General features: G+C 34.9%; 1 protein-coding gene across 1 annotated transcript; it reads right to left on the minus strand.

Annotated features, from left to right (window-relative positions):
• Nucleotides 1-1,971: 1,971 nt before the first annotated feature.
• Nucleotides 1,972-5,386, minus strand: LOC103974919 ((E,E)-geranyllinalool synthase-like). Its single transcript, XM_065123810.1, has 10 exons — nt 5,134-5,386; nt 4,920-5,043; nt 4,448-4,563; nt 4,127-4,356; nt 3,766-3,881; nt 3,597-3,689; nt 3,287-3,502; nt 3,084-3,213; nt 2,764-3,006; nt 1,972-2,674 (listed from the first exon to the last, which is right to left on the minus strand). The coding sequence occupies exons 1-10, from the start codon at nt 5,249-5,251 to the stop codon at nt 2,099-2,101; spliced, it is 1,962 nt and encodes a 653-aa protein (XP_064979882.1). The 5' UTR covers nt 5,252-5,386; the 3' UTR covers nt 1,972-2,098.
• Nucleotides 5,387-16,265: the final 10,879 nt, after the last annotated feature.

A 16,265-nucleotide genomic window follows, 5' to 3' on the forward strand; every position in this document is an offset into this window, starting at 1 on the left:
CTCTCTTTTCCCTGTTCACCGCCGCAATCAACACTTTTTCTGTGAGCTTCGGCATCTTGCTGCACATAGTTATAGTGTTCTTTTTCATAGTTACCTTCTCTCTTTCTCCTCATGCAAGCCATGGGTACCATCACTTGTCGCCGAACAAATTGCGGTATGGATACAACCATCACTCGCCACGGCTCGGCTTGTTGCTGCAAATAACTTTTTTAAGAACCGATCAACATATAAATATGAAAGGATGATACCGGGATATGGAAGGTCTACTATTCATGTGACGATAGTTGAATATGGAAGGCTCACCTTCCTAGAAATGAAGAAGGATGAATAATAACCTATATGGTTTGATTGATAATAATTGTGGAAGATTCCTATGGCTCTTCGTATTCAAAATTTGTGTTAAAAATTACTATATAATAGACTTCCTACTGTTGATAGACTTCAGTAGGATGAACTTAAGACCCCAAATTTAATGTATTCTATGCTAACAAGACCTTGGATCCATTAATTATTTCTTTTTCAATTATCCTTTCTTTAGAAATATTTGGAATCATTGGGAAAACTAGTCTCCCTATCAACTTCCAAAACAAGGATAGTTGGATTCTCGGAAACTGATTAAATGAAGGTCAAAATTTAGGTATAGGAATACTTTTTCAGGCTACCATTAGTAACCAATTATAGTTCATTTGGAGGGCTAGAAATAAAAACTCTTTTTCATAATAAAAAGCCTCCCTTTAAATGGGTTTGGCCTAGGCATTGGCTAATACTAGTATCTATGTTATAACTTTCTTAACTGAAAGATAATGTATAACAAATGTCATTAGGCTTAATTGAGAAAAACTACCTTAGGGGTGGATTAAAAGTAATACCGATGATCTTCATTATTATAGGATGGTGGACTGGGTTTTATAACCAAAGATCATAATGGATACATTTCTAAGAAGACTTCAATTTAATATGAGGCATGGCGATCAAGGAATGCTTTACAATGGCTATTGAGATGAGTTAAAATCAGATTCTACTAGTAAATGACTCAACAACTATATATGATATGCTCTTTCAAGGAAAGAATATACCTTAGTGTATTATTCATATTATCGTTGATAATAAAAAACTTACACAACAACTTACATCCTTTGATGTAATGTAATCTAGCTACAAATTTGGCTGCCTTAAGGGTTAGAATTGACAAATCTTATAATTTATGAGTGGAATCTTTTTCCCAGAATTAGTTTGTATTTTACATAACGATCTTGTTGAGATCTTAACAAATTCTTCTTTTGAAAATAAAATTATATTAATATATTTCTTAAGATTGTATAAATATATAATTTAATTTTTAGGAATATGAATTTGATCTCCTAAAGTCATTCCTATGTCCCGATGTGAAATCCTTCAACGTATAAGTTTCTCTTTAGCGTATAGAGATAGCCCACACAATTATATATTTATAGATTATACAACTTAAAATCTTAGAATTTTCTTCTTGCATAAAAGTCCCTCTAAGATTCCAATCTTTACAAATTTGCTTTTGTAAAAGTTATAATTACATGGAGATTCATAAGTTAGAATAAAGGGTATTCCATTCTCCCCTCCAAACAAAAATTTATTCTTCTAAACTTGACGTGCGTGAATCCAAAAAGTATAATTTTCTTATGACATCATAATTCCTTAGAATTTTTTGGGTATTATATCAAGTACATATTGATTCAAATATTTTTTTCTTGTTTACGTTAGACAGCCTGCTTCATCATTTCTTGGCTCATGGTTTCAGTAGGCATCAAGTGTTCTACCTCATAAAGTGTCCCGGCTAATTTACTTCAACAGGTTCTCTCTGTTCTAAGTATATAAGTTTAGTGCATGGATCTCGCTACAAGGCCACTTTTTCTCCCCTTTAATACATTGATTTACTTGCATGCTTGAAATCTAATTTCTTATTAGATTGAAAAGACATATAGATATATAGAAGGGAAACATTGATTTACTTGCATCTTTATTACATATTTGAAATCTGTCCAAAATCCAAGGAACTCTTAAACTGATACATAGAAGAAACTAATTATGCAGTTGCTGCCAAACTGCGAAATATAAGAACCTCCTATATCTTAGACAAGACCCTTGAGTTGATGCAAGGGCCCATCAAAGCAATAGTAGAAGATCTTCTCCTTGAGATACTCCATGTCTTAGAAGACCATCGTCGATTGATGTTCATTGTCAGCATTCTTGAATTTTGTGGTATAGTGCCGTGTTTTCTCTCAGATCGATTGCCGGACTTTATCAACAAGTCATCATCAGTATACTTCTTCCTTGGATGACTCCAACTCTCCTTCATTGGTTTAAGTAAAGTTTCTTCTCTCGACGAAAATGTTCTCCGAGAATCCATCACTAACGGGTTGTAGAAAGCATCGCTGATACTTTGGACTAATGCAGTAGGCGAGTCAAATGCATTAGTTGTATCGAAGAGCATTCGGAATGACTTGAAAGTACCTAAATGTAGATCCTTCCATTCGTTAGGAAAACCAGCGTACGTATCATCCATATAAATCTCAAGGAACTCTCTTTCCTTTCTCTCAATTATTTTGCTAATGTGCTCAATTGAGTCTTCGTTAGTAGCCCCTTGGTTCTCTTTGACATACAGGAGCACCATATTGAACTTACCACCCCGTATTTCTTTCTGGAAGAGATTATTACGTATAAGTAAACAACATATATAAATGGATGGAAATGAAATATAGAGAGATATATAAAGCGAATGTTGCAAACCTGGTAACTGTGGATGTCATTCAACAAGCGCGAGGTGATCATTGTCAACTTGGTAATGGTACTATACCGAGAGGTTAGTATGTGCTTTGGAACTTGGGGAATCACCAAGAAGCATGCCGGAAGAGTCATGACTTGTATGGCTATAGAGATCGCGGCAACCTCAAGATACTCGGTGACCGTAGGTGCGTGTCTTTTCCTACTCCAATCGGATTCCTTTAACCACGACTCAAATGTCTCTCGCCACTTCAAACACAATAAATATTGTTAGTGGTTGAGCTAACACAGTTAATCGGCAGATAGACAAATGAGACAACCCTTACCATATCTTGAAGAAGGCTTTTTGCATCATAACCGTGTTGACTGAGAGCTTTGAAGGAAATATCACGAACAAGGTTATCAAGGGCATCAAAAATAACTTTGCAATGGCCGGATAAGCCTTCTCCTTCCCACCTGTTATAACTAACAAGTTAGATGACTAGAAATCTTGAACGGTAAACTGTCTTTTGTAACGTTGGATTGATACCTTTGAACTGCTTTAGTAAGGCTCTCCAATTCATCCTCTGAACCTTTCTCATCAAAGAAGTCATCGATCACTGTAACTAAAATTGCACATCGTGCAGCTACTTTGCGTAGATCAGATTGCAAAGGAAGAGTAACTGCAGTAGCAGTTAGAAAGTAACAGTACGTTGTTTTCTCCCGACCGAAGCCCATGCTGGAAAGTCCACTGTCTTTTGACCACCTAAGTATTTTAATTGATACCAAATATGAACAAAATTAGAGATGCCGTGCATGCAACCCTCGAGAATTCAGTAGTAGTAGTTTTGATGCATTACTTCTTTAACTCCTCGAGTTCAGATTCGTAGAGCATTTGACGGTTCGTGAAAAGTTCAGCAGCAAGTTGAATGGCAAATTTGGAATCCAGGAGGCTGCGCATGTACGTGCATTCACATGTTAACAGCGTTGTTGAGTGCAAGAATAAGAAGAAGAAAACTTTTGCAAAACCTGCATGAAGAAGTCTTCCCCATCTGTAAGTTATATCCTTTACTTCTTTCCAGGTACATTCGATGCTCGAGGTGGTCCATTCGAGCTAGCCATGGAAGTCCCAACTCATGCTCAATCTGTCCAGCCATATATGGAACTTTATGGTTCCTTAAATTTTATTCCAATAAAATTTATGCTATCATTAAACTTTGCTCTATGGATTAACATACAGTAAAATTAAATATATCAAATATATTCCGATAAAATCACTGACACTATTAAATTCAACATATAGATTCTTAATTAGAACATGCAATTGCTAGTATGCAACAAACATTTAGCTTCTCAAAAAGTACACCCCAAGTGCCATAGGCTCTTTTACCTGTTTTTGGAGGTCAGCCATAATTGCAGGATTATTCCTGGTATCTGATCCAGACAAACTTTTCTGAAGTATCTTTTCAGAGAAAAGTTTGGCATTATGAAGCTCAACTTCCCTAGGAAACATAAAGTGTGCTGCCCTATAAACACCAGTCATGGCCACCAAGAATTGAGTGTAATTTTCTTCGATATGTATCAGCATCTCTTCATCGTCCATAAACCAACAAAACTTTCCTACACAAGTTAATAATTTCTTTAGAGATGATTCACCGGGAGTAATCGTTCAAATGTTCACAAAATTCAACTAAATTTGGATAAATCTTACTGGGAGATACGTCATATCCATGCATCCACAGAAGTTTAAAGGCTAAAGAGTCTTTCTGTATCTGTCGAGGTAAATCGTATATGTTGCACGATTGTAGATCTTGAATAAACCAGTCACTGCATTAGATGCCAAGCTACGGTTGTTAGTGTTTCGTTTGTCGAGATAGATACAAGGAAAGCTTTTAGTTCTATTCCCGACAAATGATTTTTGTACATTCGAAACCGTACATAAACTCAGTCTTATGAGGAGGAGGGTGCTGCAGGGTGCAACCACGTAAATCATAGTTTCACTCTTGAAATAAAAGTTCTATCTATTTTCGAGGAAAGAAGAACATGTGGTGTTAGGATGAGACACGAGGAGGATTTGAGCGTTGGTGACCATCTCCGACTTCACGTATATGCATGCAGATGACTTCCATGACCTATGCGATGATTGCCTCACACGCAAAATAACCCTCGCAAATAGTTCATACCTGTAAATTTGGTCCATAACGACATGTGTTTCATTTGCGAAATGCTCTCCACAACCTAATTGTCTCAAATGGTCCACGAGACATAGCTTTATCAGATCTTGGTCCACAGGAAACATGGCAGGAACTGCTCCAGATAAACACAGAAACTCTTAGAGATGTATATCTGGGCCTACCTAATATAGTTAGCTCGTAATTTACGACAATGAAATCTCACCAAAATTGCCAGATCTTCTAACAACGCCATGCAGGTACTCCTTGAAACCTGCATCTCCTGTGATCATGAAAGTACAAGCAGTTGCTGAGGGGGAATGAAACAATGAGCCATCTTCCATCTGATGATGAAGAATCAGTTCATGCTTTGGCCTCTAACTTGTGTTGATGTTGATAGGAAGAGAGGATAGAGATATCAAAATAGAGGAAGAGTATGACAAGTTTCAATCTTCTATATTTCTCTCAAGAAAAATACTTTTACAATTTCAGAATCTCTATTTCACTCATGACCCAACATATGGGGTTTATATAGTCCCCAAAGATACATTATATTAATTGTATTCAAGATGAATCATTCTCTTTCAAGAAACTCTTTCAAGAACCAATAACCAATTTGACTTATCCTTCTATAGACTTTTAATCCATTTTTTCTTCTTGATGTAATGATTCTCCCACTTGATGCAATGAACCTCTTTATGACATTTGAACAAGTTTAATTCCAACATTCTCCCCCCTTAAACTTGTTCCATCTAACATGCAAGTTTCTTTCGAAGTTGTTGAAATATTTCAAATTTGAGAGGTTTTGTAAGTATATCAGCCACTTGTTCACTTGTCTTGACATGATGTATCTCCACTTCTTTATTTTTGATATGATCTCTTATGAAATGAAATCTTGTATCGATATGCTTCGATCTTTCATGATAGACTGGATTCTTGGCTAAGGCAATAGCTGATTTGTTATCAACATAAATCTTGGTTGACTTCTCTAGTGGCATATGAAGTTCTTGGAGTAATCTTCTTAGCCAGATTGCATGACAAACACTAGAAGGAGCTGCTATATATTCTGCTTCACAACTTGATAGAGCAACGATTCGTTGCTTTTTTGAAGACCAAGTGAATGTAGCTTCACCAAAATAAAATACAAATCCAGTTGTACTCTTCCGATCATCGTAGTTTCCGGCCCAATCACTGTCACTATATCCAATGAGTTCCAACTTTTGAGTTGATGAATAGAACATTTCATACTCAATTGTTTCTTTAATATATCGTAAAATTCTTTTAGCGATATTTAAATGAGATGTCTTTGGAACTTTCATAAATCTACTTATTAAACCTACTCCAAATAGTATATCAGGTCGAGTGCATATCAAATACCTTAAACATCCAACTAGACTTTTATAATAAGTTGGATTAATGTATTTACCTTCACTTTCCTTGGTCAACTTGGTGCCATATTCAACAGGTGTATCTGTAGGATGACAATCTTCCATGGAAAACTTCTTTAAAACCTCCTTTGCATAATTTTCTTGTGAGATAAAAATTCCTCCATTATCTTAGATAACTTCGATACCAAGGAAATAAGTCATTAAGCCCAAGTCGGTCATCTCAAACTCCTTTTACATAGAATGCTTAAAATCTATAATCATGGAGCTACTATTGCCTGTAAATATTAAATCATCTACGTACAGGCATACAAACAAAATATCTCAATTAGAGTTAGATTTTGTATAGAGAGCATGTTCATGTGGACATTTAGAAAAATCATTTTGAGTAAACTAAGTATCTATTCGAGAATTCCATGCTCGTGGGGCTTGTTTAAGCCCATAAAGAGCTCTCTTTAACTTATATACTTTGTCCTCTTGTTCTTGAATAATAAAACCAGGGGGTTGTTGAATATATACCTCTTCTTCAAGAACTCCATTAAGAAATGCTGATTTGATATCCATTTGTAAAATCTTCCATTTCATTTGAGCTGCTAGAGAGATAAGTAATCTTACTGTCTCCAATCGAGCAATTAGCGTAAATACTTCTTCATAATCAATCTCATATTGTTGTTTATATCCCTTCGAAACCAATCTGGCCTTGTATTTCTTCACCTCTCCTTTTGCATTTCTTTTTGTTTTGAAGATCCACTTAACACCGATAGCTTGGTGGTCTTCTGGAAGTGTAGTAAGCTCCCATGTATTATTTTTGTTAATTACATGAATCTCTTCATTCATAGCTTGTCACCATTTTTCATCTCTATAAGCTTCTTCGAAGGTTAATGGATCATATCCTGTAAAAAGATAAAATAAAGAAAGTTCATCATTATTAGTATCAATCCTTCGAGTCATATCATATAGGTCCTGAATCGGTCTTATCCTTCTTATAATTGGACTTCTTGAATCATGTGACCTAACTGATCTAGGTGATGATTCTGGCAAAGCAACTTCGGTGCTTACTTGTATTATATCATCTTCTTCTGAAACTACAGCTTTCTTATGCTGCTCATCACTTTTCCAGTTTCAAATCTGTTGTTCATCAAACTTAACATCTCTTGACATCACAACTTTATTTGTGATAGGATTGTAGAGTTTGTAACCACTAGAATTCTCTGGATAACCTAACAAAATACATTTCTGGCTTTTATCCTCCAATTTCGTTCTCTTTTCTTCTGGTATCTTGGCAAATGCAACACTTCCAAAAATCCTTAAGTGATCAACTCTTGGTTTTTGTAAGCTCCACGCTTCTTCTGGTGTAACATTACCAATTCGCTTTGTCGGAAACCTGTTAAGCAAATAAACTGCACAAGCAACAACATCGCCCCAAAATTCTTTCGGAATTTTTCTTTCTTTTAACATGCATCGGACCATATTAAGGATAGTCCTATTTTTTCTTTCCGAGACACCATTTTGTTGAGGTGTGTATAGCATGGTGAATTGATGTAGAATTCTATTATTTCTACAAAAACTTTTAAATTCATTTGATATATATTCACCACCTTTATCTGTTCTTAAACATTTAATCTTACAACAACTTTGTCTTTCAACCAAATCCTTAAATTTTTGAATTTGCTTAAAACTTCTTTCTTTTCTTTTAACATGTAAACCCAAGTTTTGCCACTATGATCATCAGTAAATGTAAGAAAATACCTGCTTCCTCCAAGTGTTACTGGATTGATAGGGCCACAAACACCCGAGCGCACCAGATTGAGTCGATGCCATGCTCTTTTTGTTCTTCTCACTTTGAAAGGCTTTCTTTCTTGTTTACCCATGACACATACTTCACATAGTTTTGCTGGGACGATCAATTTTTGGCATTCCTGTCACCATATTATACTTTTCTAGAAGTTTCAAAGCTTCAAAATTTAAATGAGCATATCTAAGATGCCAAAGTGTAGAAATATCTTCAATATTAGCTTTAAAACAATTTGATTGATAAAAAATACTCAAATGTAGAGGAAACATTCTATTCCTTGCCATTTTCACATGTGATATCAATGTTTTATTCTTGTAATTGTCCTAAGCTTAGAATATTATTTTTCATCTCAATATCATAACCTTTTTCAAGTAATTGTCCCAAGCTTAGAATATTATTTTTCATATCAGGAACATAATAAACATCTGAAATGCATAATTCCTTGCCATTATTAAGTTCAAGGAGAATTTTACCTTTGCCTCTTACTGGTCTTTGAGACAAATCACCAAATATAATATTCCCGGAATAACTTGTATCCATTTATGAAAATAGCTCTTTGATGCCACACATGTGATTTGAGGCTCCTGTATTTAGATACCATGTCATAAACTGATCATTTTTCAAATTTTCATAACTCATTAGCAAAACTTGATTTTCCTTCTTTTCTTCCTCAACAAAATTTGCCTTATCACCTTGATTTTTAGGATTATAATAACATTCATAAGAGTAATGTCCATACCTTTTGCAAACATAGCATTGTATTTCAGACCTTTTAGAGTTTCTACCATGTCCACGGCCTCGGCCACGTCCTCGACCATAACCTTGGCCTCTTTGGCTATAATTTTCTCAAACATCTTCACTGTTTGGAGATTCTTGATTGGTCTGATTTCTGCCTCCTCTTCCTCTTTGTCCTCGTCCTCTTCCTCTTTGAGAATTTGATTCTCTTTTATTTTCAAGAGCAAACTTAGCTTGTAGTGCTTGCTCCATAGTTTTCTCTTCTCCTCTTTTTGTAATCCTTTGTTCATGAACTTGAAGGGAACTCATAAGTTCTTCTAAAGACATTTTTTCCAAAACTTTAGATTCTTCAATCGCAACAGCAATAAAATCAAATTTTGGATCTAGAGATCTCAATATTTTTTCTATTACTCTATGATCATTTACTTGTTCACCATTTCGTCTCATTTGATGAACAATAGAAATAATTTTTGAGAAGTAATCAGAAATAGTTTCAGAAGTACCTTGTTGTAGTTTTTCAAACTTGGCTCGTAAAACTTGTAGACGAAGTTTCTTTACCTTATCAACACCACTGAATGCTTTTTGAAGCATTTCCCAAGCCTCTTTTGAAGTATTTGCTGGAGCGATGATCTCGAACATTATATCATCAAGGCCTTGGTAGATTGTGAACAAAGCCTTTTTCTCCTTCTTCCTTCTTTCTTTGAGTTGTTTTCTTCCTTCTGTATTTATTGCTCCTTCTTCTGCTGGACTTGGTTCAGCAAATCCATCTTCTACAAACTCCCATACATCTTGGGAGCCTAGAAGAACCTTCATTTGGATGCACCATATGTCATAATTTTCTTTTGTCAATCTGGGGATCTGGAGTTGGATGACACTTGAGAAAGAGGCCATAACTTGGCTTTGATACCAAATGTTGATGTTGATAGGAAGAGAGGATAGAGATATCAAAATAGAGGAAGAGTATGACAAGTTTCAATCTTCTATATTTCTCTCAAGAAAAATACTTTTACAATTTCAGAAACTCTATTTCACTCATGACCCAACATATGGGGTTTATATAGTCCCCAAAGATACATTATATTAATTGTATTCAAGATGAATCATTCTCTTTCAAGAAACCCTTTCAAGAACCAATAGCCAATTTAACTTATCCTTCTATAGACGTTTAATCCATTTTTTCTTCTTGATGTAATGATTCTCCTACTTGATGCAATGAACATCTTTATGACATTTGAACAAGTTTAATTCCAACAACTTGTAGGTAGGGCCTCGAGGAAAAACAAGCTCGGTGGATGGTACCCTTGGACACCGTTGGAGGACTGTTCCCTGCGTGTATAGTCAACACCCCATGTGAGCCTATCTGAGATCCAGTCCTGAGGTGGACAGTCACAAGAGCAAGATTTACGTGAAAGAGGAAAGACACAACATAAGATGCAAGCAGGTTCTTACATTTCCAGAATGGTGTTTCTTTTGTTGAAGACATCGTCCATCGCTTTGATGCAACCATCGGCTGGAAGCACGTCCAAACCCTTGGCATGTGCTAGCTCGAGCATCCCGGGGAATACAATCAAGAACCACCGTGGGAAGCCACCATGATGTTCTGTCAGTAGTTTCTCCATGTTCTCATTAAGAAACCGCAATCCTTGCTCAACGTTTGCATTCCCAACCTTCCACGTCTTGAGAGCAATAAGGCAAGCGATGGTGGCAGTGACGGAATCCTATAAGATATGACTTAAACCAACTTGTGTTTCTAAATCGTTATAATAGAAACACAATAAAAACTTATGCGGAAACAAAATAGCGTACCTCTAGCCATTGTTGTCAAGAATTTCTACAGAGGTTTCTTCTTGAACTTTGGTACTTCTCGGCTCAGAACTCTCGCTTTAGATGGTGTAGGAAAGCCTTTCGCTTCAAAAAAGATGATTGAGCCCAGGGACCAAAATCCTCATATATATAGATGTTCTCCCATCAAGAACATTTATTATCACCAAATCATAACGTTCAAGAATTAATTCATATTTGTAACGTTTGGACCATAACGAAGAACTTTAATGATATTAAATATTTAATTTAATAATAACGGTTTCATGTTTAAAGAATAAAAAACTGAAATCATTTAAACCATAATTAATGAAGAAATTCATGATAATGAATTATGAATCTTAATGATAACAGTTATATTATTATTAAATTAGATATTTAATAATAACAGTTACATTCTCCCACTTGGTCCATACGTTTATCTTAATAATTTGAAATAATCTTTCTCGAACAATTTTTTTAAGAAATAAATACACGAATCATAGTGATAAGTCCTCTAAGAGCGAGTATTATCATTCATGTATCACGATGTATTTAGTTTCTTAATCTTAATATGACAATATTACTTAATGAACAAACCTTATGTTTATTCTTGGTCCAGTAACAATATATTTTCTCAAAATAATGTGCACATAAATGAGAAAATTTCACAATATATAAGAGTTTCAATATCATTACAAAGTGGAACCAAGTCCCATTTTCTCTACATGATCCTTGAATTTCAAAGGTGGCATGCCTTTAGTCAAAGGATCAGTAATCATCAATTCAGTTCTAATGTGCTCAATGACCACTTTCTTTTCTTTTATACGTTCTCTTATGGCTAAATACTTAATGTCGATATGTTTACTTCAACTTCCACTTTTATTGTTTTTAGCCATAAAGACAGCAGTTGAATTATCACAAAAAATTCTTAATGGCTTAGAAATAGAATCCATGATTCTAAGCCCAGAAATGAAACTCTTAAGCCATACACCATGTGAAGTAGCCTCAAAACAGGAGACAAACTCAACTTCCATGGTAGAAGTAGCAGTCAAGGTTTGCTTAGCGCTTCTCTAAGAAATAGCTCCACCGACCATCATAAAAATATATCCTAATGTTGATTTACGTGAATCAACACAACCGACGAAGTCTGAATCTGAGTAACCAATCACATCCAAATTGTTTGTATGTCTATACATAAGCATGTAATCTTTGGTTCCTTGTAGATACCTCAACACTTTCTTTGTAGCTCTCCAGTAGTTCATACCTGGATTACTCTGATATCGACCTAGCATCCCTACAATAAATGCAATATCAGGTCTAGTACAGACCTGAGCATACATAAGGCTTCCTACGACAGAAGCATATGGGATGTTTTTCATTGATTCCCTTTCAAAGTTGTTCTATGGGCATTGGTTCAAATTGAACCTATCACCTTTCACAATGGGAGCAACACTTGGTGAACAATCCTTCATCCGAAATCTTTCTAAAAGTTTATCAATATAGGTTTCTTATGATAGACCTAAAATGCCTCGAGGTCTATCTCTATAGATCTTAATGCCAATGACATAAGATGCTTCACCCATATCCTTCATGTCAAAATTTTTAGAAAGGAATTGTTTCACCTCACGTAGTAAACTCTTATCGTTGGTTACAAGCAAAATATCATCTACGTATAAAACAAGGAAACATATTTTACTCCCACTAACCTTCTAGTATATGCATTGATCCATGGGATTTTCAACAAATCTGAATGAAGAAATCACTTCATGAAATTTAAAATACCATTGGCGGGAGGCCTGTTTTAAGTCGTATATAAACTTCCTAAGCTTGCAAACCAAGTGCTCATCAACACTAGAGAAGAAACCTTCAGGTTGTTTCATATAAACCTCTTCCTCTAGATCTCCATTAAGAAATGCTGTTTTCACATCCATTTGTTACAATTCAAGGTCAAAATGAGCAACTAATGTCAAAATAATACGTAGAGAATCTTTCTTATATACAGGAGAAAATGTCTCAATATAATCGATTCCCTCTTTTTGAGTGAATCCTTTTGCAACAAGTCTTGCCTTGTATCTCTCAATATTGCCTAACGAATCTTTCTTAGTTTTAAAAACTCATTTGCAACCAATGACCTTTGCTTTATTGGGCAACTCTACAATATCCCAGACTTCATTGCTCATCATGGAATTCATCTCTTCTTTCATGGCATCATGCCATAAATTTGATTCTTTGCAACTCATGGCTTGTGAAAATGTTTCAGGATCATTTTTGGCTCCAATATTATAATCAGATTCTTGTAGATATACAACATAATCACTAGGAATTGCTGATCTTTTATTTCTAGTAGATCTTCTTAATATTGTACCAATGGTTCCTTGAGGAACTTGTGGTTCAACTAGTTGTTCAGGAGTTTGTTGTAATTCCTGAACTGCTTGATCTATTAGAATACTATCAACAACTTGTGGAATTTCAATGATTGGTTGTTCAGCACTAGTTTGTACTTGAGGAGTGCTATGAACTATAACCAATCTATCATTTGATGTGGAAGGTTGAGATTCTATATGATCATGTGTAGAAACTATGTTCCTGAAATGATCGCTCCCACTAATCACATCATCCTCAAGAAATTCAGCGTTTCTTGATTCCACAATCCTAGTTGTGTGAGATGGACAATAGAACTTGTAACCTTTGGACTTTTCGGCATATCCAATGAAATAGCCACTAACAGTCCTCGGATCCAGTTTCTTCTCTTGTGGATTATATATCCTGACTTCAGACAGACATCCCCAAATGCGCATATGTCGCAAACTCGATTTCCAACCTTTCCATAGTTCAAATGGTGTCTTTTGGATAGCCTTGGTTGGAACTCGGTTTAATATATACGTAGTCGTCTTTAGTGCTTCAGTCCACAAGAACTTAGGAAGATTGGAGTTGCTAAGCATACTCCGCACTATGTCTAATAATGTTCGGTTTCTTCTTTCTGCAACACCATTCTGGTCTGGAGAACCAGGCATAGTGTATTGGGCAATAATCCCATGTTCTTGAAGAAACTTAGCAAAAGGACCAGGTGTTTGTCCATTTTCAATATATCTACCATAATATTCTCCACCCCTATCTGATCTCACAATTTTAATTTGCTTACCACATTGGTTCTCAACTTCAGCCTTAAAGACTTTGAAGGCATCCAATGCTTTATTTTTATTATAAAGCAAATATATATATATATATATATATATATATATATATATCGTAAGTAATCATCTATAAAAGAGATGAAGTATTTCTGACCATGTATGTCCATGTCTGGACAACATATATCAGTATGAATTATCTCTAATAAGTCTGAACTCCTATTAGCACCCTTTTTGGATTTATTGGTCTACTTTCCCTTAATACAGTCCATACAAGTCTTAAAATTAGTAAAATCAAGAGTACTAAGTACCCATCTTTAACTAATCTCTTAATTCTCTCTATGGAGATATGTCCTAATCTCCGATGCCATAATATAGAAGAGTTCTCATTAATATTACACCTCTTAATGCTAGCGTGAACATGCATTGAACTTTGAGTATTATCATTTTGTAATAAAATACGGTAAAGACCATCAAACAAAATACCATTCCCAACACAATCAGATTTATGTAATAAACGAAATGATGTGTCTTTAAAATTAAAGGAATACCCAAATGGTATGAGTCTGGAAACAGAAATTAAGTTTCGTGAGAAACTTGGTACATAAAAGGCTCTTTCCAATTTTAAAACAAAACCACTACTTAACGTTAAAATACATGTTCCAATTGCTTCCACTTGTGAGTCCATCTTATTTCTTGATAAGATGCTTTGCTCACTTCCCACTGGCTTCCTTAGGTTTTGCATACCCTGCAAAGAGTTTGCAATATGGATTGTTGATCCAGATTCAATCCACCAGGTGTTAATATTAACATTGACTATATTAGATTCATAACATACATATGAGGTTGGTTTACCTTTCTTTTCAAGCCATTGTTGGAATTTCATGCATTCCTTCTTCATGTATCCCTTTCTTTCACAAAAGAAACACCTTGTTTCTTTCTTGATATCAGCTTGGGGTGGTATTTTACCTTTTCCCTGCTGATGAGCTTTCTGATTGGCTTGATGTTTGTTAGTTTTGTTCTTCCCTTAAGTGGTTACTACCAATGCACTCTCACCCAATTCTATCACTGGCCTCTCTTCTTCTTGAACACACATGGTCATTAATTCATTGATTGACCATTTGTCCTTATGTGTATTGTATGAAATTTTAAAATGGCTATATTGAGGTGGAAGGGTGTTCAGAATATAGTGCACCAGGAAGGATTCTGACATATTAACCTCAATATTCTTAAGTTGAGCCGCAATATCTCGCATTTGCATTATGTGCTCACGCACACCCTTTATGTTGGTGAGTCTAAGGGATGAAAATTTCATAATAAGGGTACTTGCTAGTGCCTTATCCGAAGTGGCGAATTGTTCATCAATAGCTTTTAGTAAGTCTCGGACATTTTCATGCTGGTCAACAGAACCACGTATGCCAACAGTCATCTTAGTTTTGATAAACATCACGCTGAGCCGATTGGATCGCTCCCATCGCTCATATAACGTGATCTCAATTGGAGTGCTAGTATTAGTGACTATAGGTGGTTCGTCTTTCCTGATAGCATAATCGATATTCATCCACCCTAAATGGAGGAGAACCCTCTCCTTCCATATCATATAGTTATCACCATTAAGTTCGGGAATATCACATCGAATATCAGAGAAATTAACAGTTTGAGAAACTACATAAAATCAAACATGCTTATGTCAAAATTTGAAGCTTAATAGACTAAATTACATGTTTTACCAATGTGAAACATGCCAAAAATATGAATCTCATGACATAAAAATTGCCTATGGGCTAAATTCTTAATTCAAATAGATTCATATGGTCTTTATGATAAAACTATCAAATTATATTCCAATTCATAATCCCTATGGGTAAATTATGAAAATAATCTGATATTTTATCCTGATTAATTATATTAAATATAATAAAAGATCCTATGGGATAACAATTATTATACGAAATATAATCAATCACAATATGATGTCTAATTACTTATGTGATCCTTATTTTAACTTTATATATAATTTTAATTAATTAAGGATGTTGTGGCTAATTCTTAATTAATTAAGATTATATGGATCACTAGACATTTTAAATATAAAAAAATTTGCTCATAAGCATAATTTAATATAAATAAATATGCATATATGAGCATTTTACCAACTAAAATGTTGAAAATGATATTTTCTCATGATTTTCAATAAAATATATCAAGAAGTTTCCAAGAAGAAACCAAAATCAAATCATTTTCATGGCATAAAAATGAAAACTCTTTCGTATCAAAGTATAGGTCAAATGGCTTTGATATCAAAATGTCCCCATTCAAGCAGAAGTGACCTAGGTGACTTGTGAGGTGTGTGAAACACGAGAAATGGGTCCCCATTCAAACAAGGAACGGATTACTTCACAGAAATCCGTCCCAATCTCCCTTTCAATGAATCATCAATAAATAAAATTAAAATTAAAAGAAATTGATGAAATTAGGTGAATGATTAGGGTTAGATGGTTAAGGACCG

This window comes from Musa acuminata, chromosome BXJ2-9 (assembly GCF_036884655.1).
Source record: "Musa acuminata AAA Group cultivar baxijiao chromosome BXJ2-9, Cavendish_Baxijiao_AAA, whole genome shotgun sequence".
Lineage (NCBI taxonomy): Eukaryota > Viridiplantae > Streptophyta > Magnoliopsida > Zingiberales > Musaceae > Musa > Musa acuminata.